The sequence below is a fragment of the Rhinoraja longicauda genome, chromosome 24, assembly GCF_053455715.1.
Source record: "Rhinoraja longicauda isolate Sanriku21f chromosome 24, sRhiLon1.1, whole genome shotgun sequence".
Lineage (NCBI taxonomy): Eukaryota > Metazoa > Chordata > Chondrichthyes > Rajiformes > Arhynchobatidae > Rhinoraja > Rhinoraja longicauda.
In genome coordinates this window covers 14,604,361-14,627,218 of record NC_135976.1, presented here as the reverse complement: position 1 = coordinate 14,627,218, position 22,858 = coordinate 14,604,361, and the positions used below count along the sequence as shown (strand labels likewise).

The 22,858-nt window shown below is 42.0% G+C and overlaps 1 protein-coding gene across 3 annotated transcripts in view; it reads left to right on the top strand.

Annotated features, from left to right (window-relative positions):
• Positions 1-16,409, top strand: part of LOC144605433 (metabotropic glutamate receptor 4-like) — an 808,110-nt gene extending 791,701 nt beyond the window's left edge. For 2 of the 3 annotated variants that reach the window (XM_078420690.1, XM_078420688.1), the window contains exon 11: positions 15,860-16,409. In XM_078420690.1, the coding sequence (XP_078276816.1) occupies positions 15,860-15,909 (50 nt within the window). In that variant the 3' untranslated portion in view covers positions 15,910-16,409. Of the gene's footprint in view, positions 1-8,291; positions 8,328-15,859 lie in introns of all 3 variants that reach the window. The other variant, XM_078420691.1, reaches the window with a different exon arrangement.
• Positions 16,410-22,858: the final 6,449 nt, after the last annotated feature.

Sequence of the window (22,858 nt, the reverse complement as noted above, 5' to 3'; positions counted from 1 at the left end):
GAGAAAAGGCGGCACAGTGGCACAGCCTTTTAACGCTAGAGGCCCGGGTTTGATCCTGACTACGGGTGCTGGAGTTTATACTTCTCCCTGTAACCGCATGGGTTTTCTCTGGGTTCCTCCCACACTCCAAAGATGTACAGGTTAAATGTGTTTGGCATGTTAGTCGGTGTGTTGCTAACTCTACTACATCAACTGTAATCCTTCATACTAACACAAAATGTATATAGAGCACCAAAAGGATCTGCCGGAGGAACTCAGCAGGTCAGGTCACATCCTTGGAGGGAAATGAACGGTCGACATTTCAGGTCGGGTCCCTTCATCTGAACTGCACGTTCAAAGGGGAGATATAGTCAGTATAAAGAGATGAGATGGTGGGGGAACTCTGTTTAGCTTATAGATCCAGCATTGAAATAGGCCCTTCGGCTACCGAGTCCACGCCAACCATCGATCCCTCATTCATACTAGTTCTATGTTATTCAAATTTCTCATTTACACAATTGGGGCAATTTACAGAGGCCAATTGACAAACCCGTACATCTTTTGGATGTGGGAGGAAACTGGTACACCCAAAGAAAATCCATTTGATCACAGAGAACGTGTAAATTTCACACAGACAGCAGACGAGGTCAGGATTAAACCCGGGTCTCTGGCACTTTGAGGCAGCAGCTCTGCCAACTGCCCTTCTATGCCACCCCTAACTTCGCTTACTGCTCATTTCCCTTCAAAGAAATGACCCGTTGAGCTCTTCCAACAGATTGTTTGTAGCTGCAGATTCCAGCATCTCTGGTGCCTTGTGCCTTCATGAAGTGTATCTAATTTTCTTCACTGAACCACACTCTATCTTGTCATGGCTTTTTGCAACAAATGAGCCTGCTCCAGCTGGAAAGATACCACTATTGACATTGATATGTTGAAGCTTAGAAGACAGGTGTTTTCAATGCAGAGTACAAGCGGAAGCATTTGTTTGTTAAATTAGGCCACAATGGTTTATGGAGAACTGTCAACATGTGTGATGCTGGAAGTTTTTCTCTCTGAGTATGGCCATTCTTCAGTCTCTTCCAAGCCAGTCAAACGTTTATCTATTATTTTTATAACTGAGCTCTGATCTTGATTTTTTTTTTTTCCGGTGACGTTTTGGGTCAAGACTCTTCTTCAGATTGTCTGAAAAGTGTGAAGGATCCTGACCTGAAACATTACCTAGCCATTTTCTCCAGAGATGCTGCCTAATCCTTTATCATCGTTACTTTTTTGCATATCTTTCATTCATTGTTCTTTATCTCTTGACCTCATCGTCTATATCTCTCGTTTCCCTTTCCCATGACTTTCAGTCAAAGGAAGGGTCTCGACCCGAAACGTCACCCATTCCTTCTCTCCGGAGATGCTGCCTGTCCCGCTGAGTTACTCCAGCTTTTTGTGTCAATCTTCCATTTAAACCAGCATCTGCAGTTCCTTCCTACACGTTCGATCAAGGATAGTCTGAGGGTCACCAAACAATATAACCAAATAGTATAGTTGTATACATCTATACAACTACACCAAGAGTATACACCAAATTGTAGTTGAACACTGCTCTCTGGTTGTGGTAGGATAACAATGGGTAACAATGAAATTTAAAGCCAGTGAGAGGAATTTTTTAGATTTTTTTTTTAGATTTAGAGATACAGCGCAGAAACAGGCCATTCGGCCCACCGGGTCCGCGCCGCCCAGCGATCCCCGCACATTAACACTATCTTACACCCACTAGGGACAATTTTTATTTATTTTTACATTTACCAAGCCAATTAACCTACATACCTGTACGTCTTTGGAGTGTGGGAGGAAACCGAAGATCTCGGAGAAAACCCACGCAGGTCACGGGGAGAACGTACAAACTCCGTACAGACGGCGCCTGTGGTCAGGATCGAACCTGAGTCTCCGGCGCTGCATTCGCTGTAAGGCAGCAAATCTACCGCTGCGCCACCGTGCCGCCGAGGGATTGTTGGTGGAAGGAGATGGGGAGGAGAAAGGGGGGCAGGATAGTGGGAGAATTGGACTGGATGCGAGATGATACGTCTTCTCTGAGCAGCAGCATAGTTACAATGGGTGAAATGGCCTTTTTCTTTCTGGAAGGGAATTATCCAGGGGCGACACAGTGGCACAGCGCTAGAGATCTGGAGTCAATCCTGCCCTCGGGTGCTTTCTGTGTGGAGTTTGTACGTTCTTCCTGTGACCACGTGGGTTTCCCCCATGTCCTCCGGTTTCCTCCCACATCCCAAAAGACGTACAGGTTGGTGGGCTATTTGGCATCTGTAAATTATTCCTTCTGTGCAGGTGAGTAGTAGTTTCTGTGGAGGAACTGATGAGAATGAGGAAAGATTAATAAATGAGTGTAATGTAGATTAAGTGTAAAAGGATAGTTGATGGGTGGCATGGACTCGGTAGATTGAAGGCCCTGTTTCTATGCTGTATTTCTCTATGACTATGAGGCTAAAACTGATTAATTACATTTTGTCAGATAATTAAAAATAAAGCTTGAACTTTATTAAAGCTTGAACCATGCATCAAAATAAGTTCCACGGTATATTTAGATGGACTCTTCAACCATTGAGATTGAAATGCAGCAAATGTCAGCTTTTGTGGATTCTGATGTAGATTAAAGCTCCCGGACTGTGCAATTTACAAAATAATGCAAATTTGCTCAGAGACACATTTTCATTAAAATGCAGATTACATTACATGTGAAACTCTATTTATGAAAATACAAATATACTGCACATGCTGGGAATGTTTTTTCCATCACAGTCAATGATTTTAAGCATAACATTTAGGCCATTCTTCATTAGCATTCAACCAATACTCCACCGATTGAGACAACAATTGTATAAGAAAATAACTGCAGATGCTGGTACAAATCGAAGGTATTTATTCACAAAATGCTGAAGTAACTCAGCAGGTCAGGCAGCATCTCTGTCAGAAGAAGTCTGAAGAAGGGTCTCGACCCGAAACGTCACCCCCCTGACATCAGTCTGAAGAAGGGTCGCGACCCGAAATGTCACCCCCCTGACATCAGTCTGAAGAAGGGTCTCGACCCGAAATGTCACCCCCCTGACATTAGTCTGAAGAAGGGTCTCGACCCGAAACGTCACCCATTCCTTCTCTCCTGAGATGCTGCCTGACCTGCTGAGTTACTCCAGCATTTTGTGAATAAATACCTTCGAGACAATAATTGTGATCTATAAATTAAGTATGTTGGAATTGGGATCTTGTTTAGCAAGAAGATATGGCAAAACGTGGGAAGAAGGGACTGTGCTCACACAAATTGTGTAACTTAGCTCACATAAATTGGCTGCGAATTGCAAATAAAATGCAGATGAACATCCAGTTTTTATTTTTTGTGGATTGTGCTCATACAAAACGAAGGGACTGTGTGAACCCTTCTTAAGTAGTCACTGGTGGTGCTAGATTTTTAATTATTAATTCAGTAAATTAAGTAAATAAATTGGATCAATGTAATGGAAAATGCTAGCCAGCCATGTTCATTTGAAATTAAATTTCAACTCGAACAACAGAGGCCTTTGGAAATCAAGAAAGAAATATAACAAGGAACACTTCTACCACAGATTGTGCAAATGCTCACAGCTCCAACAAAAGTGGCTTCAAATCAGCCCGACAATGCTTTCATACGTTCATGTTATAGCGGCCGAATTAGGCCAATCGAGTCTACTCTGCCATTCAATCATGGCTGATCCATTTTTTCCTCTCAATCCCATTCTCCTGCCTTCTCCACATCCATATCTGCTGACACCCATACTAATCAAGAATCTGTCAATCTCTGCATTAAAAACACCCAATGATTTGCCCTCCACTGCCATCTGTTGCAGTGAATTCCACAGATTCACCACCCTCTGACCAAAGAAATTCCTCCTCATCTCCTTTGTAAACATACATCCTTTTATTCTGAGGCTATGCCCTCTGGTCCTAGACCCTGTCAGTGAAATATTGTGTCCATATCCACTCTATCCAGGCCTTTCATTATTCAGTTTCAATGAGTTCCCCCCTCATCCTTCTAAACTCCGGCTAGCACAGGCCCAGTGGCATCAAACGCTCATCATAGATTAACTCATTCCTTGGATCATTCTCGTAAACCTCCTCTGGGCCAGCTCCAACGCCAGCACATCCTTCCTCAGATATCGGTCTTGGATGGAGTTGTTCCCAAAGCATGCTGTGATGCATCCCGATAATATGTTTTTTATGGATAGCACCTAACCAAAAAATAGACTTTTCACTGTACCTCGGTACATGTGACAATAAACTAAACTGAACTAAACACGTGCGGGAGAATAGAATACAGGTCAATATGACATGGGTTAAAAGGGCTTCTTTGCTGTAAGGAGATATGAATAAATGGGGAAAAAAGAGGGAATAAGACAGCTGTTAACACAGTTTAAGTTCAACTGTGGCCTTGTAACTCCAATTGCCACCATTTGCTGTTTTTTCCGATCTGGTAACTTCAGTTTGTATTTATCTTTTCAAATTTACACCTCCACCAAACCAATATTATGTGATTTCAGTAGTCCTTTCAAACCTTAATCAGCCAACTCTGTATAGTAAATAGTGAAAGGCCTGGGAAGAATGGATGTGGAGAGGATGGTTCTGCTGGTGGGAGAATCTGGAGCCACAGGCCGTTGCCTCAGACTCAAAAGGACATACCTTCAGAAAGGAGATGGTGAAGACTTTCTTTAGTCAGAGGGTGTGAATCTGTGGAATTCTTTGCCACAGACGGCTGTGGAGGCCAAGTCAATGGGTATTTTTTAAGACGGAGATTAACAGATTCGTGATTAGTACGGGGGTTATGGGGAGAAGGCAGGAGAATGGGGTTGAGAGGGAAAGATAGATGGGCCATGGGCCAAATGGCCTAATTCTCCTCCTATAACACATGAACTCCCTCACCACTTTCCTGTTTAGTCTCTTCTCCTTTTGTTCTTTGCACTTCTCCCTCCTTTCTGAAGCAACTTGTAACTTAAAACACCACTGGCTTGCTCCTCTCTCCCTCTTTCAATATCTTAGATGTAAACCTTTGATTGTTTCTCCTTCCACAGATGCTGCCTGACCCGCTGAGATGTTTCGAGCATTCTCCGCTGTTTTCTTTTTATTCTCACTAAAAACGTTGTTTCCTCATTCTGATGTGAGGCCATTAACCTGAAATGTTAACTAGATTTCCCTCTCCATGGATGACTGCTAGACTACTTGGGTATTTCCAGTAGTTTGTTTCGCTTTCAATTTCCAGCATTTGTGGTATTTTACTTTTGAACAGGGATGGATAGTACAATAGTCCAACTGTGCTTTATATATCACATATGCAACTGCACAGTGAAATTCTTTTTGTACATATTACATATGCAGGCGCCGCCATTTTTGGCGTCATTATTCAAAGTCCAAAGTCCAGTCGGCCCGCGCGCTCGATGTACTGGAGCAGTTCCCGTTAACCGACATCTCCCTCCTTTCCTCACCCAGCCATCTTTGTGCCCGGGGCAATACCCTGGTTCACCCTCCTACTCTTAGCTCCCTCCCGGTTACGCTGTCCGATATGCTTCAGGTGGGTTTCCCATCTCGCCAGCCTACGTGTCTTCGGACGGGCCCCAACGACTAACGAGCTTTTGAGCCTTCGGGTGGATCACATAAGGTCCAAGACATGGGAACCACTGTTACAATGAGGAGCAAAAGCTTTTGTGCTATGAGTTGTTCCCAAGTTGTTGATCTCGACCCGAAACGTCACCTATTCCTTTTCTCCACAGATGCTGCAGCATTTTGTGTCTACCTTTGGTGCAAACCAGCATTTGCAGTTCATTTCCACACAATGTTCTTGGCATACTGATAGCATCAGTAAATCATCAACTAGGTAACGGCTATACTTTGGTCTGCCTGCAACTTGTTGGTCTTGCAGTGCAAGAGACGTTTGCAAGTGAAGGCTGTAGGTTGGAACATCCCAAGGCGCTGGGATATGTACTGAGCGACAAACTGAAGCTTGGTGCAAAGGCTTTGTGTGGAAGGATTTCAAAATACGAACCAGCGACCACTGGACACAAAGAGGGATGCAAAGTGCCGCAGTAACTCAATGCGTCAGACATCATCTCTGGAGAGCAAGGATAGGTGATGTTTCAGGTCAGGACCCCTCTTCAGACTAATTGTAGAGGGGGGCTTGGGGATGACAGCTGGGAGAGAGGAGAGGGACAAAGTGAGTTAGGTTATAGGTGGACATAGGCAAGGGGGTGGTTTGAGAGGCAAGGGGGTGGTTGAAACAAAGGCCAGAGATTAAAACTGAGGATGAGAGCCAAAAGGATTGAAGTGTTGTGAATTGTGAAGCCCAGAGGAAGGGAGGTGGGTGGAAGGGAAGGAGAGAAATGTGTGCAAATGCAAGAGAGGCACAGGGGAGAGAGGGGGAAGGAAATAAAGGAGAGGTGTGGGGAAGAAAGAGGAGCAGGAGGGAGATGGGGAGGTTTTGTTGGGGTTGCCTAAAATTGGAGAAATCAATGGTCACACTGTTAGGTTGTAAGCTACACAAGCATGAGATGCTGTTCCTCCAGATTGCACGTGACCTCACTCTGGCAATGGTGGAGGCCCAGGACAGAAAGATCATTGTGGGGAATAGGAAGGGGGAGTTAAAATGCTTCGGAGCCAGAAGATCCAGTAGGTCTTGGCGTAAGTGTTTGGCAAAACGGTCGCCGAGTCTGCGCTTGGTCAGAGGCTGGGGCCTGTTTACCGCTTCTCGTATGCTTCATGCCAGCATTCTTTAAGGAAGAAACATGAGTGGCTTTGACACTTGGTGAGAAAATGTATTGCATTGATGATACAATGAACATAGACAAAGACGCGTCACAATTGTATATACTGTATATATTATGAATTGAGTATATTTTTGGAATTAATAAATCACAGTCATATTCATAATGAATATGTAACATTTTTTTTTAAATGGTGTCAAAAGTATGCCAGATGGAGAAGTTAAAAATAAAATGGACTTCTTTTATATTTTTTGCACCTTCAGGGTTACTCAAGCGCTTCACAGCTGACGCAACATTTGATTGATCGATTGATTGAAATGTGCAGCATGAAAAACAGGCCCTTCGGCCCACTGAGTCCACACTGGCCATCGATCACCTGTTCACACTAGTTCTATGTAATCCCGCTTTCGCGTCCACTCCCTACACACTAGAGACAACTTACCGAGACTAGTTAACCCACAAACACGCATGTCTTTGGAACGTGGGACAAAACAGAGAACCTGAAGGAAGCCCACACAGTTATGGAGGGAACATCCAAACTCCACACAGGCAGCAATCGCGGTCAGGATCGAACCTGGGCCTCCAGTGCTGTGAGGCAGCAGCTCATCCAGCCGCACCACTGGGCCACCCTCTATTCTGTTTGTGTTTCGGATTCTCAGCTTCTGCATGTTTTTCCTCCAGCTATATATGGATATTCTGCTATTTTGGAGATGAATATAAGACCAACTCAATATTGACATCAGACCAGTGAAAGATACTCTGGTTTAAAACCTTTCAAACCAACATGACAGCAAATAGTTCAAGATCAGTTACAAACAACAGGACTTGTTTTTTTTGCAGTTATTTGTGCTGCCGTCTTTTTGAAAAAAATGTCTGATTGTTCCTGACAGCAAATCAGGCTTTATGAATAATGTAACAGAATGTACTAATTTCACCGTTCCACCTCTACATCAGGTTTAGTAAAAGATCATGTTGCGTTTTTGTTTATTTCATTTAATTCATGCACCGCTGCCTTGAATCGTGCTACCCATTGAGGCTGGAACAACATTTCATGCTTTGGAAGGAATACATCATTAATAGGGGTTGAGGAGAAGTGAACGCACGTCACTTTCACTAGCAAGGTGTTACATTTCTCCCACTGACTTCCTCTCAAGTCTGAAGATCGTACACTTTGTTTTATCGCCTGACATCTATTGAATATGAAGCATGTTATTAGCTTCACTGGCGACTTGTTAATTATGATTGGATGTTGTTAAGCTTTAGAGGCAGCGTTTGTGGGCAGAGGGTGACTGCTGGATTTAATTCACAAGAGAACAGGTATATTGACATGTAGCAAGGATTGAAGTTATTGAACTTTGGAACTCAGCTGCAACTTACCCGCTTTCTTGATTTACTGGAGGTGGAGTTAAAAACAAGTCAAGGTTTTAATTATAGCAGGTGGTGGCTAATTATTGACTCACTTAATGCTTTAAAGAGACATTAATGAGTCCTTTTCAACTTGTTTTGAACGGCCCCAAATTTAACACGCAGCATGGTGTCCAGGTGTACTGCAATAGGGATAACGAGGTGAGTTTTGACAGCTTTGCCGGTGAGTATTTCAACATTATTTATTTATTCATGTATCCATCTTGTGTTTGCATGTGTTAGAAGCCAAGGGGTGGCATTTCTTTGCTGACCAGGTGTGGCTCTGAAGCTTTGGTCAGTGGGCAGGCATTTAGCATGTGTATGACCTGCATCACAACTACACACTGTCGAGGGATACATTTCGAATCAGCCCAGAACCATCAACTACCAAAAATATTTATTTTTCTTTGGTTAGCTCAACTATAGTTCAACTGTAAACCTGACACAAATCTTAGGCAGTTAAATGCAATTGCCTGCAACACCGGATTATGGTGCAGGTTTCATCCATCCACTGAAGGCAGTACACAATCTGCATGGTGCAGCCAGTTACATGATCGCAGCATGCATCAGTGCTTACCTTAATGCATGCCTTGGCAGAGGACAGTCTCTTGACTGAACAACATCACTGGAAAGTAGCCAGCATAGCCTATAACCATGGAGGAACCCACTTCCTTATAAGCAGAGCTCTGGGTCTGTACTCGCTGGAGTTTAGAAGGATGGGGGGGGGTTGTGAACAGTTTTGGGTCCCATATCTATGGAACGATGGGCTGGCGTTGGAAAGAGTGCAGAGAAGATTTAAGAGAATGATTCCAGGAATGAGTGGGTTAACATATGATGAGCATTTGACAGCATTGTGCCTGTGCTCAGTGGTGTTTAGAAGGATGAGGGGGGACCTCATTAAAACTTGAAATAGTCAAAGGCTTGGATAGAGTGGATGTGGAGAGGATGTTTCCACTAGTGGGAGAGTCCAGAGGGCACAGCCTCAGCATAAAGGGTTGTACCTTTAGAAAGGGCATGAGGAGGAATTTATTTAGCCAGAGGGTGGGGTATATGTGGAATTAATTGCCACAGATGGCAGTGGAGGCCAAGTCAGTGGATATTTTTAAAGTGGAGTTTGACAGGTTCTTGATTAGTAAGTGTATCAAAGGCCACGGGGAGAAGGCAGGAAAATGAGATGGGTTGAGAGGGAAAGATGGAAGAGCCATGATTGGATGGCGGAGTAGACTCAATGGGCCGAATGGCCTAATTCTGCTCCTATGATTTATGAATTCACTAAGGAAGTTGTTGGCTGGAGCCAGAGCAAATAGCGTGACAACCACTCCTTCTTCTCACAATCCAATTTCCTGCTTCATACAATCTGGTTTAGATTTTGTTGTTGGCATATTCATGCACCTCTTTCTTCCCCCTATTCCTCTCATCACATCTTCATCCATGTAGTCATCTGGACAGTCAAGAATTGCACAACAGGACCTGTAATGGAGGAAGAGCAAGAAGACACTGATGATGGAGAAAATAACACCGATTTTGCATAATTCAGTGGCTGCAGGTGGTATGTGGCTGATAAAGGGGAAACATAGAAACAAGGAACTGTAGATGCTGCTTTACAACAAAACAAAAAGACACAAAGTACTGCAGTAACTCTGCGGGTCAGGCAGCATCTCTGGAGAACATGGATAGATGACATTATTGGTTAGTGTTCCTCTTGAGACAACGTGAAGAAGGGTTCCGATACAACACGTCACCTATCAAGCTTCTCCAGAGATGCTGCCTGACCCGCTGAGTTACTCGAGCACTTTGAGCCAGTAAAGGGGGCAAAGGTAAGGCTTTTGCTGGCTACCTGGAGGAGGATGTTTCACTTCCGTTCTGTGGAAAGGATTGAAATGAGGACTTAGATTAGGATTAGCCGGGAGATGTTTAGAATCGGCTAATAAAATGCATGGCTCATTCACCGGCCTGATAGTTCTTTGCATGGAGTACATACTCTCAAGAATGCAAGTACTTTTCATGCTGGATATTCAGGGACATGGACCTATGCAAGGCAAGTGTGGATTTGTAATGTAAATGGAGATGAGGAGAAATTTCTTTAGCTCGAGGTAGAAATGACAATAATAAAGATTTTCATTGAATCTCGGTAAAAATGACAATGATAAACCTAAATCTAATGGTGACAAGATGACCATGCATGTTTAAAAGTTACCATGCCTCAGTCATTAGGTCAATGTAATGGGCTGATGGGCCTGATTTTGTGAGGTAGGACTCCATTACTTTGTGATATAACATCTGATGGTTGGCATGCCAGCTTCCACTACAATGGAAGAAGAAGTAACCTAATGACTGCGGCATGGTAACTTTTAAACATGCATGGTCATCTTGTCACCATTAGATTTAGATTTATCATTGTCATTTGAGATACCGAGGTTCAATGAAAATCTTTATTATTGTCATTTCTACCTCGAGCTAAAGAAATGTCTCCTCATCTCCATTCTAACATGAAACGGCGTTTCTTCAGTCAGCTAGAGGGACAAACGACAATAGTAATGTTTTTAAATGAAAGTTTTTCAATTCTCTCCCTGCTGGTCTACCTAAACTCGTCCTCTTGTCTACCAACCAACCTAACTATTCTCAGGACGCAGCCTCAAAATAAAAGGACGTGTCTTTACAATGGAGATGATGAGGGATTTATTTAGCTAGAGGTACAAATGACAATAATAAAGTTTTCAATGAAAAACTTTGTTTTGCGTACTATCCAATCAGATCAGATAACACCCATACATAAATATAATCAAATCAAACTCAAATGCAATAGACAGAGCAAAGGGGAAGATACAGAGTGTAAAATACAGTTCTCAGCATTGCAGTTCACCTGTTTCATGGCCAAAATACAATATCCACAATGGGGTAGAGGTGAATCGGAGAGTACCCTAGTTTAATAATAATAATAATAATAATAATAATAATCCTTTATTCGTCCCACAATGGGGAAATTTGCAGGGTTACAGCAGCAAAGTGGATAGCAAAAATAAATAAACATTCATTCAAAAATAAAATAACGGTAATTATCTTTATTTACTGGTCTGCTGGGAGCAGTGCTGGTTGTGCAGCCTGACAGCAGCAGGAAGGAAGGACCTTCGATATCTCTCCTTCACACACTTGGGGTGAAGAAGTCTGTCACTGAAGGAGCTGCTCAGGGCAGTGACAGTGTCCTGCATGGGGTGGGAGTCGTTGTGGTAGGACTGTACGGAAGCATGATAACAAAGAGGAATAAGCTGTTCCCGTGCCTGGTGGTACTTGCTTTTAAGCCTCTGTATCTTCTGCCTGAGAGGAGCGGGGAGAAGAAGGAATGACTGGATTGGGACAAGGATCAGGGTTCGGAATAGGATTAGGATGGAGTATGAGATGTTTGCAATTGGCTCTTGAAATGCATGGTGCATTCACTGTCTGGTAGGTGCCTGCAATCATAATCTTTGCTTGGAAAACAAGAATGCAAGTAATTGTTAGGTTGGACATTGAAGAATAAAGTCCTGTGCAGGCAAATGGCATTGGTGCAGATGTATTACAAAGGATAGCATCAATGTTGCGGAGGTGAATGGCCTGTTTCTGTGATATAGGACCCCATGACTCTATGACATAGTGTCTGGTAGTTGGCTTGCCAGTTTCCATTACAATGCAAGGGTAAGCCATCTACTGACTGAGGGATGATTATTTTTGCTGGCATCGCTGCTGTGTATAGCAATGTTCAAAGGGTATTACAGGAGTCCAACAACAGAGTTCAAGGATAGCTGAAACACCCATGGTAATGGTACCATAGAACACCAACCTGTCAGCATTGTAATATTAGTTATTCTATCTCTGCTGGTCTACCTAACTCTTGCTCTTGTCTATCAACCAACCTATCTATTCTCAGGGCACAGCCTCAAACCAAATGGCTGTATCTTTAGAATGAAGTTGAGGGGGGATTTCTTCAGCAGAGGGCGGTGAATCTGTGAAACTCATTGCCAGAGACGATGGTGGAGGCTAAGTCCGTTTTCTGTTCCACTTAAAATTCTGGGTTTAAAATGTATACTAGTGTGAATTAAGTTTGAGGAGGAATTTCTTTAGCCATGGAGCGGTGAATCTGTGGAATTCATTGTCCAGACGATGCTGGAGGCCAGGTCATTGGGTATCTTTGAAGCGGGTATTTTTGATAGGGGGCTTGATTAGTAAGGGTTCAAAGGTGACAGGGAGAAGGCAGGGGAATGGGTTTGAGGGGAAAAGTAGATCAGCTATGATCGACAGGAAGAGCAGATTTAATGGGCTGAATGGCCTAATTCTTAATCTGTGTCTTATGATCTTATAAAGTAGACTATTGTTGCCCAATATAAATTGCAACAATCTGAAATTGGATATTCTAGACCCAGGGCTGATCAATATCACCCATCAATATCATCTCTGCAGGAAGGAACTGCTGATGCACACAAAGTGCTGGAGTGACTCAGCGGGTCGGACAGCATCTCTGGAGAAAAAGGATGGCTGATGTTTTGGGTGGCGCTTAAGTCTGAAGAAGGATTCCAACCCGAAATGTCCAACCCAGCATCCTTTTTCTCCAGAGATGCTGCCTGACCCGCTGAGTTATTCCAGCACATTGTGTCTATCACCAATATCATCTGGTCTCCTCCAATGCACGTATGGGGCCTCCCAGCAGCAAGGCTGCAGTCACCAAGGTTGCATTGCGTTGGGCAAAGCTACATGGAAGACCAAGACCAGAGGATATGCAGATGGTTGGACAAAGGCCAGGAATTAAAACGGAAGGTGTGAGACAAAAGGATTGAAGAGTTGAGAATTGTGAAGCCAGAGGAAGCGAGGGGGAGTGGAGGAGGAGGGGAGAAATGGGTGCGAGCCCAGGTGGGTGTGGGGAAGAAAGGGAAGGAGGAGGGAGGGGTTTCCTTCACGGGAATCAGCAAGTAATTGTTGAATGCTTTTAATGGCACTGGTGTTGTCCAAGTTACTTAATGGATATCCAGCTGTGCAAAAGTAAAAGAATAAAAAATTGGGATCTCTGTGAGAATGCCTTGTATACTGCCGCTGGGTATTAGCTGTGACGTACGCATCATAAGTGGGTGCTTGCACTAGATGCCATTTTGAAACAAAATTACTATTTATTATGCCTAAAAAAAAATCTTGCTTTTGTGCACTGAATGTTCTGCTGATAGCCTTATCATTAATTTCTCAGCAACTCTTCCATTAAGTGTATTACTACTACAAGGCTCACATCGTTATATTGAATTATACACCACATTTACATGATAATGCTTATCTATACTCAACATTAGTTACATCACCTTTCCAAAGTTATACGAATAGAGGTTTTAATTCATTGCAATTCCATCTTAGATGATGAAAGTGCCAGTAATTATTGTACCTTTAACCATTATTGGAAATTTTATCTCTTCCTTCTAAAATATCCTTCATCCATAATGCAAAAGCCTTAATGTCATACTCAAATGTTTATCGGAAACCTGAATATTTACTGCTGCTAAGCATTATCGAGCATTTTTCTTTGGTAGAATTATATAACTTTGTGACACACTGAAAGAAATGCAACTCATGTCAATGTCAGGGTGAATTTGGTTTCATTTTCTTGGTGTTATACTCCCCTGTAAGCTTCATGACATCTCGGAAGGTTTATATTTGGGACTTCCTTTGTTTCTTGGAGGGTGGTATATTTACTCTGAACTCTCACTATATTCTTCTTGAATGGTGCCTACTGCTCTTTCATGTAGCTCTCCCCCCATCCACCCTTGGTGAGTCACATCACAGGTTTAATAAAATTAGCTTTAACCCAGATTGTGAACTTTTCATTGTAGTTTGATTTGTCTTTTTCCACGACTGTTCCAGATCAAAGTGAATTAAAGATTATTGTCACCAAAAGGTTCTTCTATTGCGAATCATTCCAACTGCTTAGCTTCATTCACAAATATAAAACCAGGAAGTCCTACTTCATTTTAGCTTTGTTAGATCAGTCTGAAGAAGGGTCCTGACCCAAAGTGTCACTAGATTGATAGATTCTTGATTAGTATAGGTGTCAGGGGATATGGGGAAAAGGCAGGAGAATGGGGTTGAGAAAGAAAGATAGATCAACCATGATTGAATGCCAGAGTAGACTTGATGGACTGAATGGCCTAATTCTGCTCCTATAACTTGTGAACTTATGACATACATTAAGCACACTTGCACTCTTGACGCTTAACTATCGTCCCGCAGAATTATTTTTGCTGCATACTCTAGTTGATCACTCCCTTATTATTTCACCCAGTTACTCTATCTGTTTCCCGCTACTGTACTTTTATTTCTTATGCTTCTCCCTTCTCAAGATGTTATTTTAGCAAAAGAATTGAGTGCAGTAATTAGGGAAGTAGACTAGTTTGAATTCTGGGCAGCACAGTGGTGCAGGGATTACAGTGCCAGAGACCCAGGTTCGATTCTGACTACGGTTACTGTCTGTACGGAGTTTATACGTTCTCCCTGTGACCACGTGGGTTTTCTCCTGTTGCTCTGGTTTCCTCCCACACTCCAAAACACGTACAGATTTGTAAGTTTCTTTTGGCCTCAGTAAAATTGTGAATAGTCCCTAGTGTGAGGACAGTGGTAGCGTATGGGGTGATCGCAGGTTGGCAGGGATTAGATAGGTTGTAGGGCCTGTTTCTTCCCTGTATCTCTAAAGTCTAAAGTAAAGCCTAAAGAATTATCGATTTATCAGGGAGCACTCATTTTTCTTTCTTTTATCTTTTGCTCCTTTTCTTTTTATCTTTATTTTTTATCTTTTTTTTATAGAGTTTATTCATTTCAGACTTTTGTCTGGTCATCAATGCACTAGCTCATGGTAACCTAGAACGCTTGATTCCAATTAAGACATTGTTAATGAGAAAACTAAAGCATTGTTAAAATTCAATTAATTGGTTATGGAAAGCATCACATCCTTCATTTAACCTCAACATAAACAAATACCTAACATTTCGAATACTTTCATTAAATGTGTTGTTTCAAGGATCATTCAGGAATTAACTCATTTAAATTGAATTAGATAGTTCAATAGTTACTTTACAATCACATGTATCCAGGAACAATGAAATTATTTGACTTGCCTACAATACAGTAGAATCATGCTACTCATGAAACAATACATAATATAGTTTGTTTTTTGTAGCACAGCAGTTTGAGACATTTTCGAAGAATCAAGCAATTATTTCCCTTTGTAAAGTATTTTATAATACATCAGTAAGAGGGACTGCTACTTTCATAGAGTCTCACAGCTTGGAAACAGGCTCTTTGGCCCAACTTGCCCACATCGGCTAGCATGTCCCATCTACACTCGTCCCAGCTGCCTACGTTTGGCCCATCTCCCTCTAAACCTGCCCTATCCATGTACCTGCCTAAATGTTTCTTAAACATTGCCTCAAGTACCTCTTCCGACAGCTCGTTCCATACACCCACCACCCTTTGCGTGAAAAGGTTACCCCTCAGGTTCCTATTAAATCTTCCTCTCCCCTCACCTTAAACCTATGTCCTCTAGTTCTCTATTCCCCTACTCTGGGCAAGAAATTCTATGCATCTACCCGATCTATCCTCTCATGACCGTACAATTGTTTGTGTCAGAAGTGTTTCCTTTTAATTATGAAGACATTAATGTGTCCTTGGTGTTTATTTGTTTTCTCCAGCATTAGCTACCAAGCAAACATATGTCAGCTACAGTAATCATGCAATCTGAATGAACAAGACGCTCCAGAAGGGTCTGTCAAGATTTTACAGTGAAGAAAGACGGATGCTTCGTTGGTCTGGATGTCCAGTTACAAATGCTAACAAGGGCCATTGCAAAGTTCCCAACAGACTGATCGTAAAAGGACCCAAAATACTAAGATGACAAACTGCACGGAAGGAGGATGACAATTCCTGGATCTTTTGATTCCTTGATGATTTGTCACCAGAATTAACTCCCTTTAAATCTTGTGAAGTTGTCCGTGATTGTGTCAGAGTTGTTTTTATTTCTATTGATTTTGAACTTAATCTATGTGTTGCGAAATGAAATATGTCTGTGCTCACCAAATAGATGGCAAGTCAATGTATGTCACAAATTGACTGAAAAAAAAATATGTCTGCTTTATGTCCTGACCAATCAAAAGTACAGTGCCTGGTTGTTTATGAATACGTCATGGAAAGTGTAGAGCATGTTCATTTTTATACAAAAAAAGTTTCTAATAAAATAGTGTTTTGCAAGTCTGTGGGATTTCTTTGCAGTGAATAGGTTCATTTATGATGTGGATGCATTCTGCACAATGGGATGAGTATTCCCATACTAGTTATTCTCTCTCTGTGGGAGGGGAACGTGAAATTTCGATAACTAACTTGTTTTTAGTTTAATTTTGTTTGGAGATACAGGGCCCACCGAGTCCACACCGACCAGCGATCCCCGCACATTAACACTATCATAGATTAACCTACAAACCTGTATGTCTTTGGAGTGTGGGAGAAAACCGAAGATCCCAGAGAAAACCCATGCAGAAGAACATACAAACTCCGTACAGACAGCACCAACAGTCGGGATCGAACCCAGGTCTCTGCCGCTGTAAGGCAGATTTAGATTTAGAGATACAGCGCAGAAACAGGCCCACCGAGTCCGCGCCGCCCAGCGATCCCCGCATATTAACACTATCCTACACAAACTAGGGACAATTTACATTTACCCAGTCAATTAACCTACATACCTGTACGTCTTTGGAGTGTGGGAGGAAACCGAAGATCTCGGAGAAAACCCACGCAGGTCACGGGGAGAACGTACAAACTCCGTACAGACGGCACCCGTAGTCAGGATCGAACCTGAGTCTCTGGCGCTGCATTCGCTGGAAGGCAGCAACTCTACCGCTGCACCACTTGATGAGGTTAACAATTTATGCACAGAACTAATAAAAACTAATCAGGCATAATTCAAGGCACCGAAGATAGACACAAAATGCTGGAGTAACTCAGCAGGTCAGGCAGCATCTCTGGAGAAAAGGAATAGGTGATGTTTTGGCTCCAGACCCTTCTTCAGACTGAGAGACATGGAAGAGGGAAACCAGAGGCATGAAAAGGTACAGAACAAATCAGAGCCAGCACCGATGGCCAATGAGCCCACAATGGTCCATTGTTGGCAGTGGTGGAGGTGATAACGAAAGGATACAAACAGTGAATCGAGCAAGATGACTAGGGTGGGACGGAGAGGGAGGGAAAGCAAGACACATTTGTCTCAGGCATACAAAATTAAATATGTATATTTTCTGTCAAAATCGAATAACACTTTGTATATTTAATGTATAAATCTAGTGTTTTATTTTGTTTTAACTTAAATATCAGTAATGTCCTAAGTCTTTATCTTAAAATAGAGGAAGCAATTAATTTCAACAACATGGCCATACCAACCACAGTAAACAACTCATTCTTTGATGAACCAGTTAACAGTAGTCAAAAACATTTTCTTTTTAATTACATTTACTTCTTTAAAATGTTTTGATCTTGGTTCTATGACATCATGACTGGAAATATAAAATAGGCTGAATACCGAGCACAAAAGCAGCTTCTACAGTTTGCAAACCCGACCAATATTTTACACCACCACTCATGATGGTGTTGGCTTATGGATTTGAAATGGATACCAGAACAAACTGAAGGTAAGATATACATTCCCGGGAGACTGAAGTTTAAAAATCAGAGGAAAGAAGGTAAAATATGATCTTAGTTTAGTTTAGTTGTGAGATACAGCACGGAAACAGGCTCTTTCAGCCCACCGGGTCTGCGCTGACCAGTGATCCCCACACATTAACACCACCCTACACCGACTAGTGACAATTTTTTTGTTTACCAAGCCAATTAACCTACAAACCTGTACGTCTTTGGAGTAAGGGGGGAAACCGAGGATCTCTGAGAAAACCCACGCAGATCACAGGGAGAACATACAAACTCCGTACAGACAGCACCTGTAGTCGGGATCAAACCTGGGTCTCCGGCGCTGCATTCGCTGTAAGGCAGCTCTACCGCTGCGCCACCGTGAAATTGGAGTCTGAGGAAAGGTCCTGATCTGAAACGTCACCTCTCCAAGTTCTCCAGAGAGGTTGCTTGACCCATTGAGCTACTCCAGCACTTTGTGTCTTTTTCCGTAAACCAGCAGCAGTCTGAAGAAGTGTCCCGACCTGAAATGTCACCTATCCATGTTGTCCAGAGATGCTGCCTGATCCACTGAGTTCCTCCAGCACTTTGTGTCTGGCATTCAGGCAGGCAGTCATGAAGAAGTAAATAAGGACCTATGAGCACAGGTCATGTGGGACCATTGGTTCCACTGTGTTTGAAATGGCCCCCTTTCAAGAAGATAAGCCTTTCAAATAATCACTTGAATGGGGAACATGTAAACCCGAGCTGAGTGTGTTTGAATCTCTTCCTGATTGTCTCCCACTGTACCCTCTCTCTGAATTCCTGGCATCCTGATTTTGATTCTCTCTGGCTTTTTGGCTCTTTCCCCCTCTCTCTCGCCCTCCCCCTCTCTTTTCCCTTCTCTCTTGCCCCTTCTCTCTCCCCCTCTCTTTCGATCCTTCTCTCTCGCCCCCTCACTCTCACCCTCTCTCTCTTGTCCTCTCTCTCGCCCTCTCTCTCTCGCCCTCTCTCACGTGCTCACTCTTTCTCTCTCTCTCACCCTCTCTCTCACCCCCACCCTCTCACAATCACCACTGCCTTCGTGGACAATGACTGTTTAATTATTGCTGGGATGTTAATGAGCCTGGTGGACTATTACATAATAGGCCTTATTACGCCCAATTTTAACTTAATAAGTGGACCAGGACGAGAGGTGTAGCAGATGTTTAGCAGATGTTTAGACATGGCAGTCTTTCAAAGGATCAGGTATGAATAGAAAGTAATACATTATTTATTGCAGCATGTTAGATATCTTCAAATTATTCAAAAGGTTTTTTTAGCCATAGTTGTGCAAAAGCAAAAATTGACAGTTATCCTTTGGACCAAAATGTCTCAGAGTTCATGTTATAAGAGCAGGATTTGGCCATTCGGCCCATCGAGTCTATTGTGCCATTCAATTACGACTGATCTATCTTTCCCTCTCAACCCCATTCTCCTGCCTTCACCCCATAACCCCTGAGTCCCTTACCAATCAAAAATCTATCAATGAACAGTAGAGGCATAGAGTAGTGAAGTGTTGAAACAGGTCCTTTGGCCCAACTTGTGCATGTCGACCGACATGCCCCATCTACACTAGTCCCACTAGTCCTGCCTGCCTGCATTTGGTGAAGTAAGTTATCTTGGAACTTCCACCTCCCTGTTTTTCTTTAAATAGTGCAATTGAATCTTTTGCATTCTGTGGATCAACAGGTAGCACACTTATAATTAGATGTTTACATTTGGCACCAGGCATAGCTGGAATCTAATACTAATGTGTGTGTAACATGATTAATATGCCCAGTGCCATGATCATTAATATCCATAGGTTGTGGAGTGACTGTTGCTTTTATTTTGGAATTAACTATCAGATTTATTGAGGTGACTGCTCCTGGGTACCAGATTAGATGCCACCTCAGATCATTTATGCTGAAGAAACTATAATTCATTTTAATTGTAAGAAAAGGGAATTAAGACCCTTATTAAATATTCATCAAAAAATTATGCAAACAGTTAACATTAATTAAGTTCAATTATATTTGGTTCAAGATTATTGGATATTGTTCAGAATCTCAGTATGAATGTTTTTCACCTCAGTATTTTCTCTGGGAGATCCTTACCTACAGCCTTACCTACAACAAAGGTTTGTTGCATGCACAACTCCTCACTCTGAGGGGCAGTTCGTCCAATTACTTTTGCTTCAAGATTATTGGATATTGTTCACTATCTCAACAAATCCACAAACTTATTACCATTACCGGTTCCAATTGATAGTTATTCGCTGGTATCTTAATACCGGAAAATTGGTAAGACGTGTTGCACATCTTTGAACACCATGAAAGCTGCAAGCTTACATATCTTCAGTAACTCTCTGCCAGCCTGGAGCAAATCATGTCATCACCATTATAATTACAATTAAAATGTTACCTCCCAGGTGCCTTCAAAATGCTGCTTTCGTTTCTTAATTACTGATCTTATTTTTATTTTTTTGTAAAATTCTTACTGCATTGCACTATTGCAACTATTTTGCACACTTCTAAATTGTGCTGCATCTCCGAGAAGGCGAGTCAAAAATAATTTTATATTTTGATAAAGTTAAAGTAAGTTCTTCGATCTTATTGTAGCCGAACTGCCCCTCAGAGTGTGGAGCTGTGTATGCAACGAACCTTTGTAAGGCTGTACGTAAGGATCTCCCAGAGAAAATACTGAGTTTTCTAAGGTGAAAAACATTCATACTGAGATTCTGAACAATATCCAACAATCTTGAACCAAATATAATTTAACTTAAATAATGTTAACCGTTTGCATAATTTCTGATGAATATTTAATAAAGGCTCTTAATTCCCTTTTTTTTACATTAAAATGAATCATAGTTTCTTCAGCATAAATGATCTGAGGTGACAATAATGTTGCATCTAATTTGACATCCACGAGCAGTCACCTCAGTAAATCTGATAGTTAATTCCAAAGTAAAAGCACTGGAGACTAAACACTTACAGACTTACACTGGTACACAGGTAAACACCCACGCACGCACGCATGCACACACACAAACACACACGTCTTTCATCATACCAAAAATCTCTCGCTTCCACATACATCCTGACAATGCCATAGATTCTCACCCACCTAATCACAGCCCATCGGCTATTGTCCCTCAGCGCTGGCTTATTCATGGACCTGTCCTCAAAGACAGAAGGCAGAAGACAGCAACTCTACCGCTGCGCCAATGTGTTGCCCCAGAGTGTGCGGAGTTGTGGACTTGAACCCCAAGATCCCTTACATGGTGTCGTACTGAGAGATTGCTGTGCAGTTGGAGGTGCACCCTTGAGGTCAGATGTTAGACTAAACCTGACTGTACAGGATCATATGGTACATTTGAAGTTGCAATCATGCTTATCCCTTCACCTCATCATTTGTCAACTTTGCTGTTTGTGAGACTTTACCTCATTCACATCTTTCGGCCACAAAATACTTTACTGGAAGAGTAACAAATGAATTTGACAAGGAGTCACTTGTTTGAGAAAGAAGGATATTGAAACATTGAAATGTTGACATAAATCCTACTATTTGTTTTATTATTAATAATTAACAATAAGATAAGAAAATAATTATTATTAATGAAATAATGGTCTTATCTTATTATTACTTTATTACTAACCCTTTGAATTATGTTTTGTGTCATAGAGCTATACTGCATCAAAACAGGCCCTTCGGCCCAACTTATCCATGCCAACCAGCTACCTGTGCTCAACAATGTGCCTGCATTTGATCCATATCCCTCTAAACATTTCCTATCCATGTACCTGTTTAAGTGTTTTTTTAGAAATGGTGCAATTGTACCTGGCTCAAATAGTTCATCTGGCAGCTTGTTCCATACACCCACCGCCCTCCAGATCCCTTTTAAATCGTCCCCTCTCACCTTTAACCTTTCCAATCCATGTACCTGTTTGATTCTTTTTTTTTAATGGTTAAGGGAGGTGGGGAGACCGGAAGCAAGGAAAGAATCACACTGTTAACCTAGCCAACGATCGCCCTATCAGGGAACCACCCTGCCTGAGGTAATTTGTTGCGGCTTTGATTTGTCTTAGTCTTTTCTTGTTTCTACCTCCCAGCCCCACCCACCTACAAACAATCTGAAGAAGGGTCCCAACCCAAAACATCACTACCCATATTATCCAGAGATGCTGACTGACACGTTGAGTTACTCCAGCATTTTGTGTCTATCTTTGGATGGCAAAGCAGCTGTTTTGAAGCCTTATTAATTGTTAATATTAGTTGCTTTCTGTGCATGCACGCTTTAGACTTTAAAGATGCAGTATGGAAACAGTCCCTTTGGCCCACCGAGTCCGCATCGACCAATGATCCCCATACGGTAACATTATCCTACACACGAGGGACAATTTACAATTTTAACTGACAATTAACCTACAAACCTGCACGTCTTTGGAGTGAGAGGAAACCGGAGTACCCGGAGAAAACCCATGCAGTCACAGGGAGAATATACAAACTCCGTACAGACACCACCCTTGTTCAGGATCGAACCTGGGTCTCTGGCGTTGTGAGGCAACAACTTTAACACTGAGACACCATGCTGCCCGATAAACACTTTGTGACTCTCTTTAATTTGCAGACTGCTATGGATCACTCAGTGAAATTTGGAGACAAATTGCTATTAACAAATGGCCAATTTTGAAGCCAGTAGTCCTATAAACCATTTAAAAAAGTATACTTTCAAGATCACTTTTCCTTTCAAAATGTAATGCTGCAATCTGACAAGCAATAAGACCACAACATCGTAAGCAATTCCAGATTAATAACCGTATAAAACATTATAAATGTAATTGCACCTTTTAGCTTGTCATTACAATTATTCTGTATTTTGAAATATGCAAAATACCCATTGCAGTTGATCGATGTGATCTGTGATGATTTTTGTGGAATCTTATGAGAAGTTTTAGAAATAAAAATTATGCTTTGAGGAAGCTGGAATGAATTGAATAATTTGAGAGGTTATGAAC